Source organism: Herpailurus yagouaroundi, unplaced genomic scaffold, assembly GCF_014898765.1.
Source record: "Herpailurus yagouaroundi ecotype Mexico unplaced genomic scaffold, PumYag 333, whole genome shotgun sequence".
Taxonomy (NCBI): Eukaryota; Metazoa; Chordata; class Mammalia; order Carnivora; family Felidae; genus Herpailurus; species Herpailurus yagouaroundi.
Window position 1 is genome coordinate 13,346 of NW_024412550.1, and position 20,083 is coordinate 33,428.

The window sequence follows — 20,083 nt, forward strand, 5'->3', positions numbered from 1 at the left end:
GTTCTCTGCCTAGGAAAGGTTGGGGGCGGGGAGTATGATTAAATGAATAATTTGTCATCAACAATCTAATTGTTCCTGTTGCAAGGGGATGTGATCTCTTTGATGGTTCTTGATCATTTGAAAGGCGCAGGCACGGAAATTATAAACGTTTTTAAACATCGTGCCATGAATTCACTCACAAGTTTATAGCTCTGTTCTGCCTTATAGGTATTCTACAGGAAGAACTCACAAATCCTCAATGTGTGCGTTGAAAATAAATATCCGTGGAAGGCCCACAAGGTCGCTTGCATCGGGACCTCCAGACCACTCACTTCCAACAACTAAGGTCAAAGAAAGAGATCCTTCAGAAAACTCCAGCACGGGGTGTTCTGTGTGGTACGACCGATACATCTTTTGATCAGTTGAGATTCCTGACGGTTTTTCTTGTCCGATGCCGGCACGAATTCAGTGAAAATCAATTAACTCCATTCCAGGGACACAGGCCAGTGGAGAAATATATTCACAGCTCCACCACACTCGGACAAAGAAAACGGGACGAAAAACGCACCTGCAAGAGAACTTCTTCCTATTTCTTCCACCTAACTTCCCCTCTATTCAATCAGCAGAAAGAACAAGGAAAATAAAAGGGGGGATCCAAGTCCCTTATACTTTTTTAAGCACATGGTATTTATTAGGCATTAATTGGCGCACAAATACACGAAATGGTTACTTAATTCTCACCCCACCCCCGTAGCAACATTAAAAGACGTGATCGCATGAAGACACTCACGTACAAACATACACACTCGCTCATACTTGGACATACTTAGCCTCACATATTACCCTGTTCTCTTTATTAGGGTCAGTTTAAAAAAAAAAAATTTTTTTTAATCAAGAAAGCAAAGCACATTCAAAAGAAAAAAAAAAAAAAACGCAAACTTGGTTTTGAGTATTCATAAAATTAAAAGCTCTTGGCCAGCTCCCATGCTGGATTTCATTTCATGTTATTACTTAATTAGAATTCCTATTTATAAATAAATAGTACCAGTAAAATATTACATCTGAAGAACCCTGCAATAACATTTTACTTACACGCTTATTTTTTTTTTTTTTAATACTGTTTTCTGCTTTCAATAACCACAGTTTGGTGTCGGCATCTGGCGTTGGTATGATCGCTTTGGAGAAAACCAATCGGCGAGCACGTCTCACCCTTTCTCTAGGAACGGCGGGCCTCGCGTGGCGTCCGGGCCGGGTCGCCGGCCACGGTGACGGACATTTGGAAGCTTGGGGCTGGCTTTGTGTTTTATCAGGACGAATATTTGCTTTGGCCTTTTTGCAACGCTTGTCGGCACAGAGCTTGCTCCTGGCTTATCACAGTTCTGCCCGCGTGTAACCCAAGGCTTTTTAAGTTTTTCAAAGCAAGCTTTCCGGTCGGGAAGCTATAGGCCACGTCTTAGCGACAGACGGCTGGAAAGACACAGAGCTGGGACGACGGGAGGGCTGAGTAAGATAGGAGGCCAGACGGAGTGCAACGCTATGCTGACCCCGCTGGTAAAGAAGGGCCAAGCGGGGCTCCGCGAGGCCCGGCAAGGTGGGAAAAGTCGGACAAAGGCCAGGACGTAGGGAACTTTCTTGAGAACATCACGTGGCAGAGGTAGGTAATTTCTTAGTCAAGGGCAGGGTGGCGAATCTCCGGTTCCGGCCGTGGTGTACGTGAGGGGAACCCCCACAAGTACATGTAGGAAACACACTTGCCTCAGACCTCGCGGGGCGCCCCCCCCCCATAAGGGACTGGGTCCCATTAAGAAAATTGAAAGAAAAAATATATTATTATTTATTATATAACAACGTCAACATTAACACTGAGACAGGAAAGACTCCAGCCACACCTTTAGGCTAAAACCCTCGATAAGGCAAAGGCCTTTGGAGGCCAAAAGAAGGAATCACGGAGGACTCCCGGAGGAGGCGTGAACATGGCCGGCCGACGCGTGGAGTGGTCGTGGCAGGTGGGGTGCATCTTGGTTTTTTTTTGGTTTGGTTTTTTTTTTTGTCTTTTTTTTTTTTTTTTTTTTTTTTAAGTGTTGAAACAACAAAGTCACCTTTTTTGAATTGTGGTTCCGAGCTACTGATTGGATCAGCGTCCAGGGCTCTCGAGGGCAGACGTGAACACTGCGGAGGAGAAACGCCTCCCGCGGGGGTCCTCTCTGCTTCCGTCTGTCTCCCGCGCTCTCTCTCTCTCTCTCTCTCTCTCTCGCTCTCTCTCCCCGGCCAACGTCTGTGACGAAGCAGCCCTCCCTTTAGCTGTTCTCACTCCACTCTGGCACCATGCCAACCCCGTGCACAGGGTGGTACTGATGTGGGGACAGGGTCCTCGGCACGCCGTGAGGATACAGGAACTCGGACGGCTGAAGGCCGCCGGGGGACTGGAGGCCAGTCTGAGGTCCGCACTGCCTGACCGCGGGCTGGTGGGCCGCGGAGGGCTGGTGCTGGAACATTCCCTCTGCGAGCTGCGGGGAGCCGTGGTTGGCCACGCCAGCCAGCCGGGGGACCAGGGGCCCCGAGGTGAAGTGAGGAGAGAAGGGCTGGTAGGGCAGCCGGTCCATGGGCTGCACCGTGGTGACCGTGCAGCTGCTGTAGGAAGGCATGCCGGACCACGTGTTGCAGCTGATGTCCTCCAGGCTGGGCACCGGCTCGCTGGGGGGCACGGAGCTGGCATACATGCAGGCGTGCCGCTGGGCCGACTCTGTCCTGTAGGAGGCACTCAGGGCCTGCTGCTGGGGGTAGCCGGAGCGGTAGAAAGGGTCCTCGGGGCTGGGCGACGTCTCCATGTAGGGCTTCTTATACGGGTGGTCCGTGGTAGAACATTCTTCATCTGCTAAGACAGGAGGAGAGAGACCAGTGAGGCCCCGGGACCAGCCACCCCTCATTCTGAAGGCGGAGGGGGACCTCGGGCCCAAGGCGTGAAGAATCAAGTCCGGGAGACTCAGCTCCAACCTCCTCTCTGATTAAAAAAAAAAAAAAGAAAGAAAAGAAAGAAAAGAAAAGAAAAGACAAGGAAAGGAAAGGAAAGGAAAGGAAAGGAAAGGAAAGGAAGAAAAGAAAAGGAAAGAAAAAAGAAAAGAGGGAGGGGAGGCGCCTGGGTGGCTCAGTCGGTTAAGCGTCCGACTTCGGCTCAGGTCACGATCTCACAGTCCATGAGTTCGAGCCCCGCATTGGGCTCTGGGCTGACAGCTCGGAGCCTGGAGCCTGCTTCGGAGTCCGTCTCTCTCTCTCCCTCTCAAAAATAAATAAACATTAAGTAAATTGTTTTAAGTAAATAAGAATGATAAAATAAAATAAAATAAAATAAAATAAAATAAAATAAAATAAAATAAAACAAAATAAAGAGGGTAGAGACCTCGAGCAAACAGGCTGACCTTTCTGAGCTCAGTTTCATCTATAACATGGAAAGGACAGTAACGACACGCTTCTACTTTTCCACTTTTCATGGTGAAGGGAGGTGTTGAGAAAGAGACGGAAAAATACAGATTAAGCAACTTAGTCCAGAGCTTGGTACAAGAAAGAAAAAAAAAAAAACACCCAATAAGTAACAACTATCACTCTTTCCTTCCCTCCGCTCCGGCACGTATGTTCCATGAAGGCGGGACACTGTCCTACCCATCACGATATTCCCAGATTCCGGTACATTCTGCGTGCGCAAAACAGTAATAACACCGTCAACAACAACAGTAAAAACAAACGCCAGCAGCGTTTCCCCTGCCTGGTGCTGTTCCAAGCTGTCTCCGGAAGGTACCCCGTGACGTGGGTTCTGGGATTATCCTCATGCTGCAGATGGCAAAAAGGAAGCACACAGAGGTTCGGAAACTCGCCCGAGGCCTCACGCGCGTGGCTGATCAACAGGGGAGCGAGGGTTGCAATTCAAGGGAGCTTACTGCAAGTCTCTGCCCTGCGGTACTACGCTACCCAAAAAGCCATGCGCTAAAATACCCGTGCGACAGATGGGAAGGACAGATGGACACGTCGTGCACACACGGCTGGGCGCTCGGACGCCGCCCCAGCTCCTCTCCCGATGCCTCCGTGAGCAAGGCTCAGTTAACATCTGCAGAGCTGGTACAACGTAACGTCAGTCCACTCCTTTCCCCAGACACTAGTCCCCGGCGTAGGGCAGTGGAGGTACTTGTGTCCCTGGAAGAGGGTCTCCCTTCGTGACTCTGGGGTCACTGCCTCGTTTGGGAACAAAAGTGCGGGGCTGTGCCCTGGAAATACCCACTGAAATACAAAGTTTGGAAAACGGCACGTGCCTGGCACAGCTTCGCGTGCAGTTTGCGGAGCTCACGGATCCCCTAAAATCCAGACCCCGAGTTAAGGAGCGGAGACGTATGTGAGTTTCGATCTCGTTCTTCTGCTTAATGCCTGTGTGACACCAGCAGGGCGTCTGCCCTCTCGGAGACTCGTTTTTGGCGTCTCTGAATCCGAGTTAATGCTATTTACCTCACCAGGCAGCTAAGAATTAAATAAAATCAAGCATGTAAATCTCCCGATAGCTTTCGTCAAGAGCAGCTCTTGTTGCAACGGTAACACCACCAGTTGGTCCCTCGGCAGACCTGATGTAGATTAACACGCCTCCAGGTGTTTCCTTTAGGGAGGCAATATTTGAGAACTTCTACCAAGGTGTAAACCCCAACACAGATTCATTCGTTCCTTAGCTGGAATTTCAGCCCCCAGCCCGGAGATTTTCCGTCCTCATCTTCCAATCTCTTTCAAATCAATAAATGTTAAGAAATCTGTCTGTCGTGGGGCGCCTGGGCGGCTCAGTCGGCTAAGCGTCCGACTTCGGCTCAGGTCGTGACCTCACGGTTCGTGGGTTCGAGCCCCGCGTCGGGCTCTGTGCTGACAGCTCGGAGCCTGGAGCCTGTTTCGGATTCTGTGTCTCCCTCTCTCTCTCTGTCCTTCCTTGCTCATGTTCTGTCTCTCTCTCTCTCAAAATTAAATGTTAAAAAAAGAAAGAAAAGAAAAGAAAAGGAAAGAAAGAAAGAAAGAAAGAAAAGAAAGAAAGAAGTCTGTCGTTGCGGGGTGTGAAGAAGAAATAAATACTGGAACATTCCTCCCCCTCACTGTGATGGCCGACGGCCTGGCGGGGAGGGCGAAGAACAAAATGGGAGGAGATACGAGTTATTATTTATGTAGCACCTCCTAAGTGACCTTACCCTAATCTCTCAGTAATTCTTCAAGATGGCTGCTCCAGCCTGTCTCAGCGGCAGAAACCGAAGCTTGGTGAAGTGACCTTCCCGAGGTCACGCAGGGAAGGGGCAGAGGCTGGACTCGAGGTCAGGTCTGGCTTCCTTTGCCAACCACACCTTGCTTCCAGCGCTCCAGATTTCTCATATCCAAGGCCACTCACCCAGTCATCCAACAGAGACGTCCTGAGCCCCTACCAAGTGCCAGGCGGTGGGTGGATAGAGAGGTCAATAAACAGTCATGGTCCTGCTCAGCGCACATGGTGGGGGTGGGGGGGGCCCTCTCCAGCCCACCCTGAACAGCGAAGGTGGGAGGCTAACAGCCTGTGAGCCTGTGCACGGGGGGTGGTCCTTGCTAGAAAGCTCCAAGTGACTCATTCACCCCACAGGGAGTCCTTTGGTTTTGCACTGGATTTTAAAACAGCTCCCCAACTCGGATAGGATGGCCTGAGTTTAGGTTCCACCAAACACTTGCCCTGGTATCAAGCTCGGGAGTGACCCTCACAGGTAAGTAAAAAAAAAAAAAAAAAAAAAAAAAAAAAAATCTCCCCAATCAAAACACATCTACGCTGGGATCGTACCCGCCTCACAGCAAGCGCGTTAATTGTTAGCTAGACTCTTTCTGGGACACATCTGGGCCCCAGAGGACGCCCACGCCTGTGTCCAAAAGAAAGGAAAAAAATGCGGCCGCTCTTCCAGGTGCTTCGTCTACATCATGCCAACCATCCGAATGTTCGAAGCCATCCAGATGAGCCGGTGGCCACATTTCTCACCTTTCCACGGGGCATCTCTCTGGCATCTTGAAGACATTGTTACACGCAACCTTTTCTGTCCTCCCCACCTCCTCCCTTGGTCCCATCGTGCCTCCGTGCTTCCTTCCAACCCCACCCCCACCCCCGCCGCCGGATCCATAAATCTGAATGTTTCCATTGTTGCTAGAGTCATAACCTTTGGGTTTTCCATTTAACCAGGGCGTTCCCGTTTTCAATAATAAAAAGTACAGCTGCAGGGTACCCTTGGCAAGAGAAAAAAAAACAAGGCAAACTAACCATTCCCGAGTTTCTGATCCCCTTCCAGATTTGTTACAAGTAGAAAAAAAGGAAGAATAATATGAAAAAGGCCGAGGCACATTTTGGAAAATCGTAAAATTACACATTCCAGTCTTTAATAACCCAAAGATCTGATGCAGAGTCCTAAGGAAAAGCAAAACGCTGGCTTGTTCACGAAAGTGGGTCCTGAACATTCTCACATTCCTCTTGGACCTCATCACATTGTCAAGAAATTCCGAAGCACGGATCCAGATTTCAAGTGGGTCGCGATAAATGGTTTGGATGTGATCCCTGTGTCCTTTTGGGTTGCGGCTTGATTTCCTTCTCTTTCTTGGGAGCCTGATAACCAACCGGTCAACTGCAAAGACCTCTTTCCCAGCCAAGCCTACTTTCCACGGCCCGGGAACGCGCTGTAGTCAGCCATCAAGTCTTCCGTGAGACGGGTCCAACAGCTCAGGTTCAGGAAGTTGAAGAACAAGAATGCTCAGTCGTAGTCCACCTGTCCTGAACCCCGCTGTGTCTCCTGAATTACGGGAAAGCTCTTACGGGATGCTGAGCACCATCACCTCATTGCCCCGCGAAAATCCCCGGCCCCTTGCAGTCTTTCTAGCGGCTTTTGATTCTGGACCACGTGGCTTTGATGATAAATCCAGATCACAGATTTTAGGGCGCGGTCATGTCTCTGACTCTCCCTCGGCTATGTGACCTTGGGCAAACCACTCTACCATTCCAATTTCCGTTTTTGACTATATAGGAGGCTAATACTTAACTTTGTTGTAGGAATGCACGTAAGAAGTGTGCTTTGGTTTCTATATTCCTTGCCCATCACGTGTTCAAATCTTAGCTGTCCAGGGACGACGGGTCTACTGGGAAGGCTGTCCCATGCTGGAGGGTGTCTGGGTGGATTCGAGCCGGAATACCCACAGGCCTGCTTTGAAATCGCTATTCCCGTTAAGGACATTTGTCACTATTCCCAAACAGGTCACTTCCCTCGCTGACTGGGTTCACTCAGACAAAAGACCATGGTCACCAGCCACTCGGCTGAGTGACCTTTAGCAAGTCAGAAGCGGAACTATAGTTCAGTCCCTCCGGGTCACAAAACCGTGCTCTTTCAGAGGGCTTAGCCTTTCGGCTTTCACGAAACCCGCTGTGTTCAGAAAATACGAAAGGGTGGTAACCTTGACCTGGATGGATGGGTGGGTGGATGGATGGGTATAGATGGGTGGGTGGTTGGACGGATGGATGGACAGATGGATGGATGAAGAATGGTGCGTGTACCCGTAATGTTAGCTCTTAGCCCAACGTGGAAAGGACTGGAATGGTACTGTAGGGAGATCGTCAACTGGGAACCAAAAGACCCCAGTCTGCCCCTCACTTAACCACCACCTGAAAATCATAAATTCATCCACTTGATTACTATCTGTCTCCCCAATGAGAGTACAGGTTTCGGGAGAGCAGGGACCCCGGCCACCTTGCCCCCCCACCCCGGCTTATCCCCCCTATTCAGCACAGTGCCCGGACACAGTAAGAGCTCAACCGATATTTCTTTGACGAATGCATCCCCGATCTGCCACTCACCAGCCCCGTGACCTTGGGAAGCGAACCCAACCTCTTGGTCCCCTGTTGACCCTGCAAAATGTTGAGCCCCCTCCCCGCTCAGGGGCTACAGCGCGGGTCCAAGGAAGGAAGCGATGTGAAATTCCTCGAAAAAGCCCACAGCGCCGACAAAATGCACCCTGCAAAACTATATTCCCCGCCCTTCCTCCCACCTCTGACTTGCCTTTGAAGGGCCAAGGCAGTATATGGCTTTGCTTTAAATCTTTATTTGGGTTGCCTCTGATATCTAAATGTGGGAAGGCGGTGGGGGGGGGGGGGGCGGTCAGGGTGGGAGGGGGAACAAGAGACAGACAAGTGTTCTCCCAGGCCCCGGGGTCCTGGATTTGATTGAGTGGCGTTGATAAAAGACCTTCCCAGCGCTTTTGGTTCCATCCATCGGGAGAGATAGTTGGGAGACAGCTGGGTCCAAACACAAGAAGCCCTCCGGCCGGCCTGGCCCTTTGACATTTCATTGGGCCTGCCTCCTGGGCTCGTTGGAAAGGAGACAGACAATGAAGGGAAGTCAGATAGTGGGACAGGCAGGGGGCCGGGGGTGGGGGGCCGGGGGCGGGGGGTGGGGGGTGGGGCGGGGAAAGCCACCCATGGAGTCACCACTTCGCGGGACTCCCAAACTGGAAGGAAACCTGGCTGATTCCTTATCACCTTACAATGGAGGCTGATGATGAATTGCTTTTTGTCGTCTCCGAGGCACGCAGGACAGACAGAGCTTGGCTGGAATGCTGTCCCTGGGAGCTCCCTTTTGGGGGGGTGGCGGGGGGTGAGAAGGGCAGAGGTTTCCCGGCCCCCCCCCCCGCCCCCCACGCCCGCTTCACAGGCACCAGCACTTTGCAGATCTCCTGTGCAGCATTAGCCCACCGTGGTCATCAGTTATGTCACCACGCGGGACGACATCCGACCCCCTCGCCACCGTGAGCTTCAGAAGCGCAGAGCGGCGGCCAGCTAACGGGCACTGAGCCCTTAGACCATCTCGTTCCATCTCACCGCAACCCTACGGGGGAGGTGCTGTTATCACACTCCTCGTTTCGCAGAAGAGGGAGTTAGGGCTGAGAAAGCGGGGGGTTTGCCCGCAGCCGGAGAGCGTCAGCTGCTGTGACCTCCTGCCACAGACTGGTCGCCACCCCACTGGCTTCGCCCGTGGCCATCTCAAGCTGACCCTGAGCTCACCTGAGGACCCGCCGAGTGCCCTGTGCGGGTCACCTGCTCCCATCACGGGAGGGGGTCCATTCCCCCCGGCATTCAAAGCCTTCCGACTCTCCCCCGCCGCCTCCAGGAGAAAAAGCATTGACACGGATGCTGCTGTAAATATCGAGCCTTACAGAAGTGCCTTGATTCTTTTTAACTTCTTCCTCCCCTTCTTCTGGTCTGGCATTAATTTAATCGACACGACTCCCTAATTCAAACCCGGTGAGCTCTTCATCCGTGTGTCTGACCCAGTCTCGGTCTCGAGACGGGTCTCTAGCGGAGGATGGCGTTTTGAGATCGTAGCTGATACTGCTGACCAGGCATGAGTTCAAATTCTGCCCCCCCCCGGGAGCCTTTGGCACGTGCGTTTACCTTTCCGGGCCTCAGTTTCCCCACCTGTAAAGCGGGTGAATAACCGCACCTACCTAGCAGCGTTGCTGAAAGGTCGTGGTGGAGAGCCTGGGCGGGGCACCCTTACACGGAACACAGGACAGGATCTCTGTGCAGGATCCTGTGGCCCAGGTGACATCCTCAACCCCTGCTGGGGCCTGGAGAGGCAGACATTTTTGCACGCATCTGGTCTCCAGGCCACGCAGCAGCGGACACGCTGGGAGCCGGGCCAGGGGGTCTGTTGGGGTGGTATCATTGTTCCACCCTTCGGGATCCAAGGAGCGTGGATGGGCTTCAGGGTCAGCCTGGAAAACAGCCTCACCCGGATCAGCACCCCAGCCCCGGGCTTGAACCAACGACGGCCTCTCTCTCCGTCAAACTGCGAGATCGGTACACGTCCAATAGTCAAACCGTGCGACTCTCCTCAAGTAACCTCGGCTCACAGAACACTGCCAAAGCATCTGTTTCCATCAGTTGTTAGTGAGTTGGTATATATATATATATATTTTTTTCAGATGTTCCAGACACTGGGCACTGGAATTCCAAAGGCGTTGAGTTGGCTACTGAGGCTGAGAGACACATCCAGGCCACACTGGGCCCGCCGGAGCAAACCAGTGACTGCTTATTGGGTCCACCTTGTGCTAAATATGACAAGCACGAGGGACGCCTGGGTGGCTCAGTCGGTTAAACGTCCGACTTCGGCTCGGGTCACGATCTCGAAGTCCGTGAGTTCGAGCCCCGCGTCGGGCTCTGTGCCGACAGCCCGGAGCCTGGAGCCTGCTTTGGATTCTGTGTCTCCCTCTCTCTCTGCCCCTCCCCCACTTGCACGGTCTCTGTCTCTCTCAAATAAATAAAATAAAACTTAAACAATATATATATATATATATATATATATATATATATACAACAAGCCCAATTTCATGACATCCTCACACCAAGCCTATAGGTCTAAACGTGAGCCCAAATCTATAGATTAGAAAAAATAAGGCTCAGAACAGTTAAGTAACTTGCCCCTAATCATAAAAATTTGCAACTGGCAAAGGTAGGATTCATCCCAATTGTATGTAGTTCCCTCCGTCCCGTATCTTTCTCGAAGCTTCACTGGGACGGGAGCCTTACCACCTCCCCCTCCACGGACACACTTCCTAGAGCGACAGCCGTAACCAGAGCCAACACCTGCCGGGTGCTCACCGAGTATCAGGTGCTCTCGGGAACTCGGCACCATTTACAAAGCGAGAAACTGAGGCACAGAGACGCCAGGACACCTGGCTAAGGCCACACAAGAAGCTGGCGGCAGAGCTGAGACTCGAGCCTGGGTCCTCCAGCCCCGTTGCCCACGCTGTCCCCACCGTGCCTGTCTGCCACTCACACAAGCAACGGTTCCAGTAAAGCTGAACTCAGCCACACACCCCACCCCCCACCCCCCATGTCAACCACTTTGATTCTGGCTCGAAAAATACTCCACCAGAAATTCCCTTCGGTATGATAGGCCTAGACTCAGATGACTCAGGAAAAGTCCCCATTTCTCATTCGGCCAAGAAAACTACGCAGCGTCTCAGACAAGAGTTCAAACCAGATTTAAAGACAAAATGCAAAGGAGAGAAAAACAACCCGTTGTGATTTTTCTCCTTTCTTTCTTTTTTGGGTGTTGGTTTGGGTCTAGAAAGGCAAGAAGAGGAGCTCAGAATCCACCCACCCAAGAGAAACCGTAGCACATAAACCAAAGCACATCCAACTGTAAGAAAGCTCCCTGCAGCACGGCTCGCGGGAGGCAACGAAAATGCTGGAAGAGACCACCGTGTCTGCCAGTGGGGGTGGAAAAGCAGACGCGGCTTCGCCCTTTGGGGGCAACGCTCTCCCTTCGGCAACTAAAAAGCACGAGGCAGCTCTAGGCTCGGGAAAAGATCCTCCGCGGCACAGTCTCAAGTTTAAGAAATGCAAGTTGCGATATTCAGACGGCATAGTATCAGCCGTTAGAAGCAAAAACGAAACCCTTTTTAAGTGCTTGCGCGTGCGGGTGTAAACGAATCAAATAAGACTGGACGTTTCAAATACATTTTCCCCAAGGAAGGGGCCACAACTGGAGGAGACATGTCAAGTTCTACAGATGTGGTTTGAGTGTCTTACAACCTCCGTGAGTTGTTATATTGCTTACGTTTTTTAAATAAGCAAATGTAGTTGTGTGTACTTTTCTTCCCCCAAGGAAAGGAAGGAAAAACAGAAAGGCAAGGTGGGCAGGCAGGGAGCATCACACTCACCTTTCCTCTTGGTGCAGTGATAAATCTGGCCGTGCTCCTGGGGCAGTGGGTATGGGTTGGGCGGGGGCAGGAGATCCTGGGAGGGGCCGGATACACCATTCTCGCACTGGTACTGGGACCCCAAGTTGGACGAGGAGGACAGAGCTCGAGGCTCACTGCTGAAAGGACTGTGGTTGGAGGCTACTTTCTGTCTTACTGTGCTCCTGGGAACCACGGGATATTCTTTACTGAAAGAGAGAAGGTGAGAAATACTGTGGATCAGTGCCCCCCATACAGATGCCCCCCGCTGGCTGAGCCACGGGATCAGAGAATCCACCAGAAGTGTGTCACAGCATAAGAAACAAAGGCGTCTTTGATGAGTGAAGCGATCCACTTGTACTCAAGTGCATCAAATAAACAGACATATATATTTAGGCACTAACTTTTCATGCCTTATACGTTAGGCAAGTGGGTTTACATATAGTTCTGTATGTATACTGAAAGTTAAATGAGCTCCACCGCTGAGGAACCCTCTTCCTGATCAATGAACACACAGCATCTTGAAATACTTCAATCTGTTGCGTATGTCTTTGAATTCCCGAATTCAAAAGCTAAAAGAGCTGAGTAGTCGGGGTCACTTAGACTTAACTCCTGGGTTTCCATGTTTAAAACGGCGCTCAGGTCTTTGGTCAACATTAGGAAAAAGGTAGTTGACCCTCTAGAGTAGTCAGGAACGATCCCCGGCTACCCTAATCTGTGCCTTACAATTTCCTTTTGAGCTGTTCTACTGGTCACCACTGACATCATATTTAACTTCTCCTCCGTGCCTGGGTTGTCCCATCTGTGAAACAAGGATAGTAAAAATCCCCAGTTCAAAGGATCATTGAGGGAAAAAAAAGAAATTCATACGTGTGAAAGACGAAACAGTAGCTGGCACAGAGCGAGCGTTCAACAAATGACGGCCGTCATCATTACTGTGGTCGTTTTGAGAGAGTAAGGAGAGAGAAAGCCCCCCCCCCCATCACTTATAGACTGTGTGCCCCTCTGAGCCTCAGGCGTCACACGGGGAAACTGAGTAGAAGAAAATCCAGTGACATCCTACGAAGAGCACCCTCCCAGGTGCTCAGAATCTGGTTTCTCACACTCGTCCGGCTCGCACGCGCCACATTCCCTTGCCTTCAGCTTTCACACCAGGAATTCCCACTCCTTTCCTCATAAGAGCTTGGGAATTTCACCAGGAACCTCCCCCCGGGAAAGAGGGAGCCCCACAGGAAGCCGGGTAGGTGAGGAGTGTCAGAAGAAGAGTCTGCAGAGGAGTCGGGAGGAGGGGTGGCTCTACGATAAAAGGGAGAATTGAGGGGCGCCTGGGCGGCTCAGTCAGTTAAGCGTCGGACTCGATTTCAGCTCAGCTCACGATCTCAAGGTTCGTGAGTTCGAGCCCCAACCAGGGGTCCATGCTGACTGCAACAAGCCTGCCTGGGGTTCTCTCTCTCCCTCTCTCTGCCCCTCCCCTGCTCATGCTCTCTCTGTCTCTCAAAATAAATAAATACATAAAACTCTTTCTTTAATTTTAATAAATAAATAATGTTAATTTTTTAATGTTGATTTATTTTTGAGAGAGAGAGAGACAAAGCATGAGCAGGGGAGGGGCAGAGAGAGGGGGAGACACAAAATCCAAAGCAGGCCCCAGGCTCCGAGCTGTCAGCACAGAGCCGGATGCGGGGTTCGAACTCACGGACCGCGAGATCGTGACCTGGCTGAAGTCGGACGCTTAACCGACTGCGCCACCCAGGCGCCCCTCATCACTGTATTTTAATACAACTGGTGTTCTTCTGCAATCCACACAATTGCTACGATGCGTCGAATCGTGTTACTCTGAGAAGTGACACATCAGTTTCACGAGGCCACCAGAGAGGCCCATGCCACCAAACAGGCTGTGACCGCCTCCCGAGAAGAAAACCGTATCAGTAAATCCCAAACTCAGCTGTGATTTTTGCCATGAACCAAACTCTTCTTTTACGAATCACGTTTTTCAATCCGTTTTTCGCCGAGTGCGTTTAGCCTCACTCTGAGCGACGAGATCTGCAAAGTGACGGCAACTGTAAAGCAACTGAAATAAATACTCACTGAACTCAAAGAGGGGCGCCTGGGTGGCTCAGTCGGTTAAGCGGCCGACTTCAATCAGGTCACAATCTCGCAGTCTGTGAGTTCGAGCCCCACATCGGGCTCTTTGCTGACAGCTTGGAGCCTGGAGCCTGCTTCCGATTCTGTGTCTCTCTGCCCCTCCCCCGTTCATGCTCTGTCTCTCTCTCTCTCTCTCTCTCTCTCTCTCAAAAATACATAAATTTTTGGGGTGCCTGGGTGGCTCAGTCAGTTAAGCGTCCGACTTCAGCTCAGGTCACGATCTCGTAGTCCGTGAGTTCGAGCCCCGCATCGGGCTCTGTGCTGATGGCTCAGAGCCTGGAGCCTGCTTCCGATTCTGTGTCTCCCTCTCTCTCTGCCCCTTCCCTGCTCATGCTCTGTCTCTCTCTGTCTCAAAAATAAATAAACGTTAAAAAACATTTTTTTAGGGGCGCCTGGGTGGCGCAGTCGGTTAAGCGTCCGACTTCAGCCAGGTCACGATCTTGCGGTCCGTGAGTTCGAGCCCCGCGTCAGGCTCTGGGCTGATGGCTCGGAGACTGGAGCCTGTTTCTGATTCTGTGTCTCCCTCTCTCTCTGCCCCTCCCCCGTTCATGCTCTGTCTCTCTCTGTCCCAAAAATAAAATAAAAAACGTTGGGAAAAAAAAAATTTTTTTTAATAAAAACAATTAAAATTTTTTTAAAAACTTAAAAAAATAAAAATAAATCTACGTTTGAAAGAGCTCACGTGAAATCATGTCACGTCCAAAGAGCGCTTCATCTAGCACATTCTGAAGGGTGCGCTGCATTGGCCCTCTCCATCCTTTCTGTGACCCTTAGGAAGTAGGGACTGGTTTTGTCCCCACTTTACAGATTAGGAAACCAAGGCCCTGGGAGAAGAAGCAACTTGCCGCCCCTGGTCACAGAGCTAGAAAGACCCACCACCAGGACTCTACCCCAGGCGTCCCCTAACGACTTCTCCGCAGGCTCCTGATGGTGTCTTGCCATTCTCAGAACACAGTATACTTTTAGGAGAGCAGGGACCGGGGCCCAAGATTCCTCGCCCGCTTCTCCTACCCCTCGGGGGCTGGAATGATCTCCACCCTGGCCCCGGACTTTGTTTGTCACGCGAAAGCACGTCAGAGTAGCCAGGCAGAGGACGCAGAGCATCCGCCAAGTTTCCATGAGGGCACAGAACCCTCACGACACCCGGGGGTCCCCTGGCGGAGCTCTCCCGTGCTCTGGGCCATCTCAGAACCCAAGCTGGAGCCGTCCTGAGCATCCACAACACTCAGAACTCCCCCCTGGGGCCAGAGCCCTGAAAGGAATAGAATTAGCTTTACGGTCCTCTCTTTGAGGTTCCAGCTACGTAATGGAAAGAAGAAGAAGAAGAAGAAACATTAGAATAATAATAAAACATTACAGAAGTTGTCAACTCTTGCTGGCAATTCTGTTCGGGTCTGCTTAGTGGGGAAGGTTATTTTTTTTTTTAATTAAAGAAAACAACTCCCAAAAAATGTTGGCCGAGGGATTTTACAAGAGAATGTATCAATGGACTCCGTGGAATTCTCCCCTCCAGTGCTGCCAACTTGCAAAACAACTCTCTGCAAAGGCCAAACCCTGCTTTTGATTACTGACACGCCCAGAAGTGGGAGAGCCACATTATCCCAACAGCCGCTTGTCCCTCACAGCTTGTTTCTCTGCAAGGCGCTTGAGACATCATCCCCACCGTCAATCAGGAACACCTCCCTCTCGGTGCCTGCCGTGCAACGTCCCCAAGCCCATCTGACAGGTGTCAAAACAGGAGCGTGCAACAGCGAAGCGTCCCCTCCATCGGTACGGGGTCGACACAAAGGGGGGAAAGCGCCGGCAATCCGCCAACACGGGGCTGGGGGGGGGGGATTTTCCCCGGGCTCCCCAATGCACCAAAGGAACGCGGTCAGTAGCAACAAGACGGCGTCTAACGTCCTTGCAGCGGGGAAGACAAACTGTCTTCCTCTACAGCTCGAGAGCAGCAGTGAGGAATCCAGCGCGCTTGGGGCGCCTGGGTTAAGCCTCCGACTGCGGCTCAGGTCACGATCTCGCCGTTCGTGGGTTCGAGCCCCGCGTCGGGCTCTGGGCCGACAGCTCGGAGCCTGGAGCCCGCTTCGGATTCTGCGTCTCCCTCTCTCCCCGCCCCACCCCCGCTCACGCTCTGTCTCTGTCTCTCAAAAACCGAATAAACGTTAAAAAAACAAGAAGAAAGAATCCAGGGCACAAAGGGGGTAAAGGTAAAAGGTGAAAAGCCCTTGTGCATCTAGGAAGAAGGCAGCAACAAAGTGCTGGGGGTTTTGTTTGGTTGTGTTTTGTTCCAGCCTTACCCTCATCTTCCGGGCGATATGCCCACCTCACCGGTAGGATTACATGCACTTCAGAGGTAAAGAAACTGAGGCTCAGAGAGGTCAAGCAACTTTCCCCAGATGGCACAGCAGAGGATAAAGCCGAGCTTCTCCCGGGCTCAGTGCTATTCCAAAGCTCTTGCCAACTCACTTACACTCGATCGCAGGGAATTGCTGCCTGCACAACAACAGCCTGGGCAACACGGCCGCCCTGTTGCATAAGGCATCCTGGTGGCAGCAGCTGGAGATGGGCTGCATCGGGCAACATCAAGTTCTACTGGTCAACCTGTCAATCCTACCGTTTGAGCGGCCTTGAGTTTACCGAAGGTCACCCCCCGCCTGCACCCCTGCTCTCTGCCAGCCGCGGCCACATCCTCAAGGACGGGCTGTGCTCAGTCCGGGCTCGCCCGACACAAGCCGGGGTCCTCAGCCCCTCCGCTCGCCCTGGGTGCCGGCGCCCCGCAGAGCAGCTTCTCCCCGGCTCGGGCCCCCGCTCACATTCTGTTCCACGTGAGCGAGTGCAGTGAATGACGCCATTGTCGCAGGGTCTGGGCTGTAAAACGTTACAAGGGAATACTGCGATCCGCGGCCAAACTGCCCGCCGCCAGCTAATGAACGCCCCCGAGAAGGTCTTCCACTGCAGCCAACTGAATCGGCCTTTTCACGGGAGCAGGTGGCAGGGGTGCTGGGTGCTGGGGGGGAGGGGTGTTGTCGCTCCCCCCCCCCCGCCCCCAACCCCCGCCAAGCCCAGCGAGCCCTTCTCAAACAACCGAAGCAGCTTGCTGGGGCAAGACTGGGATTGCAAAATCCCTGTCCCCGCGGAGCAAATCCCTCCTCTGCTGGTACCTTAATCTGTGATTAAAATTCCCACCATCCCACAAGGGCCTTGGCGATTTATTCACTCTCTAGTACGCTCAGGGGCGCTCTTCTGATCTCACGTGCGTGGACGCTTGGGGGGACCGGGGACAGCTCAGCCCAGGCAGGACGGAGCTCAGCACACAGAGGGCTTTGCCATTATTTTTATGACTCAGTTCATGCCGCACCAGCACACTGCAGAAGGCGCGGTGAGAACCGGGCGCGCTAAGAAGTTGGACCCCCTCTCCCACCGCTGGTTCAACAACCGGGGCTGCAGGACTCGAGGGGGCACCAAGAAATTCAAAGGCGCCTGTCCCTCTGTGGCTGTGAGCCCCCACCTTACGGCACTTCGGTTTGAGAACTCGGGGCTCCCCGGTTGAATCTCCGGGTAACTGAATATCAGGGTGGTCGTGTGGAGTCGGGGCTCTGAACTCAGGCCTCGTGGATGTGCCTCACCAGCCACAAACGTGGCCACGGTGGAGCTGGCTAGCTTCCACCTTTCTCTGAGCCTCAGTTTTCTGTCCGCAAAATGGGAACAGTAAAATCCACTGCCTCTTGGGATTGTAAAACAATACGATGCGTGGAAAGGCTGAGCCCGTAGGCGGGACACACAGCTCGATGAGCACCAGCTTACAAATCGCCCGTTACTCAATTCTGAAGCAGAGATACCTCCTTTGCCCGGGCTCTGATTGGTCTAGGAACCCCCCCTACTCTGCCCAAACATGAGATATTTAGAACTTGTCAATGTTTCCAGGGAGAGGGCCATTCTTGTTATCACCTCCTCAAAAGCGGTCCAGAGACAGCTCTGGGATCACAGAGAAAGCGCTGAATAGTTTCATGGACCGCTGATGACATCAATCTTTGCCTCAGTTTCTCCACTCACAGAACGGGACGACCAAAGCCCACGTCACATAGCATAGCTGTGAGCCCCCAAAGTAAGAGCTAGGATGTGAGGCTACGGACAGGAAAGGTCAGTGCAAACGAAACTTTCGATGGGGCTCTCGGTAAGGGTACAATCCGCCTTGGTTCAGTCTCCTAAAACTATCAGTTTCAACAAGTTTAACCATGTCTTTGTTTTACTAGCTTTTTTTTTTTTTTTTTTAATGATTTTAGACAGAGGATGGGAAGGTGGAGGGGACTTTCTGAGGTCCGGCCTCGGTCTTTCTGGAAGCCGGAAGACTGGGAGGGCCCGGACTAACAGATCTTCCTCAAACTGCTTCCTATACCAGAGGGGATTGTTTTGAGGCTTTTGTTCCGAGGGGACGCACGCGGGGGCCCCTCGGTCATGCAGAAAGAAGTCAAGGAGCTGCTGGTGACCTTCAGTTCGAACAACGACCTTGGCAAAGCCACCCAAAAGCAACCACTTCTGCAAGAATGCTAAATGGCCTGTGTACTAATATAAAAATCTGTCTCTCCCCCTAAAAACAGACACAAACACCTATGAGGGAACGGATCTCCAGGGAGACTAACTTCTAATGTGAGAACATGACTGGGATGGGGCAGCTGAGATACAGGGCTTACAGTGAGGATGGCTAGAGATTGGAGTGGGTTTCAAGCTTGGCTGCACAGTACAACCACCTGGGAGAATAAAGGGAAACAAATGTTCACTCCGGGTGAAATAGTTAAAGGAGATTAAGAATGCATTCATTGTGGGGGCGCCTGGGTGGCTCAGTCGGTTGAGCGTCCGACTTCGGCTCGGGTCATAATCTCGCAGCTTGTGGGTTCGAGCCCTGCGTCGGGCTCTGTGCTGACAGCTCGGAGCCCTGAGCCTGCTTTGGATTTTGTGTCTCCCTCTCTCTCTGCCCCTAACCCACTCGCATTCTGTCTCTGTCTCTCTCTCAAAAATAAAAATAAACATTAAAAAAAAAAATGAATGCACTTATTTTCATGAGCACTGAATATATCGAATTGTTGAATCACCATCCTGTACACCTGAAACTAATAGAACACCATGTATTAATTATGCTTCAATTTAAAAAAAATATTTCAGCAAAGAAAAGGAATACTGACTCCTGAGTCCACCCCACCCCCCACCCCCGCAAGAGTCTGATGTCATTGTTCCATGGTGCAGCCTGGACTTGGCGATCTTAAAAAGCTCCCCAGGAGAAAGAAGCCTTATGCAAAAAGAGTGCACGCTATAAGCATCCATTTATACCAAATTCTGTAACAGAAAAAACCCACAGTAGAAAGGAAATAAAAGTCGAATTGCTTCTGGTGGGGACGTGGGGGCAGGAATTAATTGGGATGGGGCATGAGGGAAGTTTCTGGGGTGGGGGAATGTTCTATATTACGACGGGGGCTTGGCTTTCATTTCACAGGAATGTGCGTTTGTCAAAAAGCGAACGGTGCCCTTATGGTTTGTGCATTTCACTGTATGTAACTTTACGTAAAATAGAGATTTGTGAGCAAAAATGGAGTCTTAGTTAATGATACGCATGAAGCATAGAGGAGTGGAATATACTCGTGTCTGCCACTGCCACTCAGTATGAAATGCATAAAAAATAAAATTGATGGATGGATGGGGTGGTGGATTGATGGACAGATAGATTGGTGGGTGGATGGATGGATGGATAGATGGACTGGTGGATGGGTGGATGGGTGGATGGGTGGATGGATGGAGGGAAAGATGGACTGGTCAATGGATGGATGGATGGATGGATGGATGGATGGATGGAAAGACGGACTGGTCAATGAATGGATGGGCAGATGGATGGATGGATGGATGGATGGATGGATAGATGGACTAGTGGATGGTAGATGGGTGGATGGATGGAGGGAAAGACGGACTGGTCAATGGATGGATGGGCAGATGGATGGATGGATGGATGGATGGAGGGAGGGAAAGACGGACTGGTCAATGGATGGATGGATGGATGGATGGATGGATGGACTGGTGGATGGGTGGATGGGTGGATGGGTGGATGGATGGATGGAAAGACGGACTGGTCAATGGATGGATGGATGGATGGAGGGAAAGACGGACTGGTCAATGAATGGATGGGCAGATGGATGGATGGATGGATAGATGGACTGGTGGATGG

At 51.7% G+C, this 20,083-nt stretch overlaps 1 protein-coding gene across 1 annotated transcript; it reads right to left on the reverse strand.

Moving 5' to 3' along the window:
* Nucleotides 1-645: 645 nt before the first annotated feature.
* Nucleotides 646-14,618, reverse strand: LOC121021870 (T-box transcription factor TBX5-like). Its single transcript, XM_040462547.1, has 3 exons — nt 14,558-14,618; nt 11,713-12,090; nt 646-2,851 (listed from the first exon to the last, which is right to left on the reverse strand). Exons 1-3 carry the CDS (start codon nt 14,616-14,618, stop codon nt 2,277-2,279), a joined length of 1,014 nt encoding a protein of 337 aa, XP_040318481.1. The 3' UTR covers nt 646-2,276.
* Between the last annotated feature and the right edge of the window lie 5,465 nt (nt 14,619-20,083).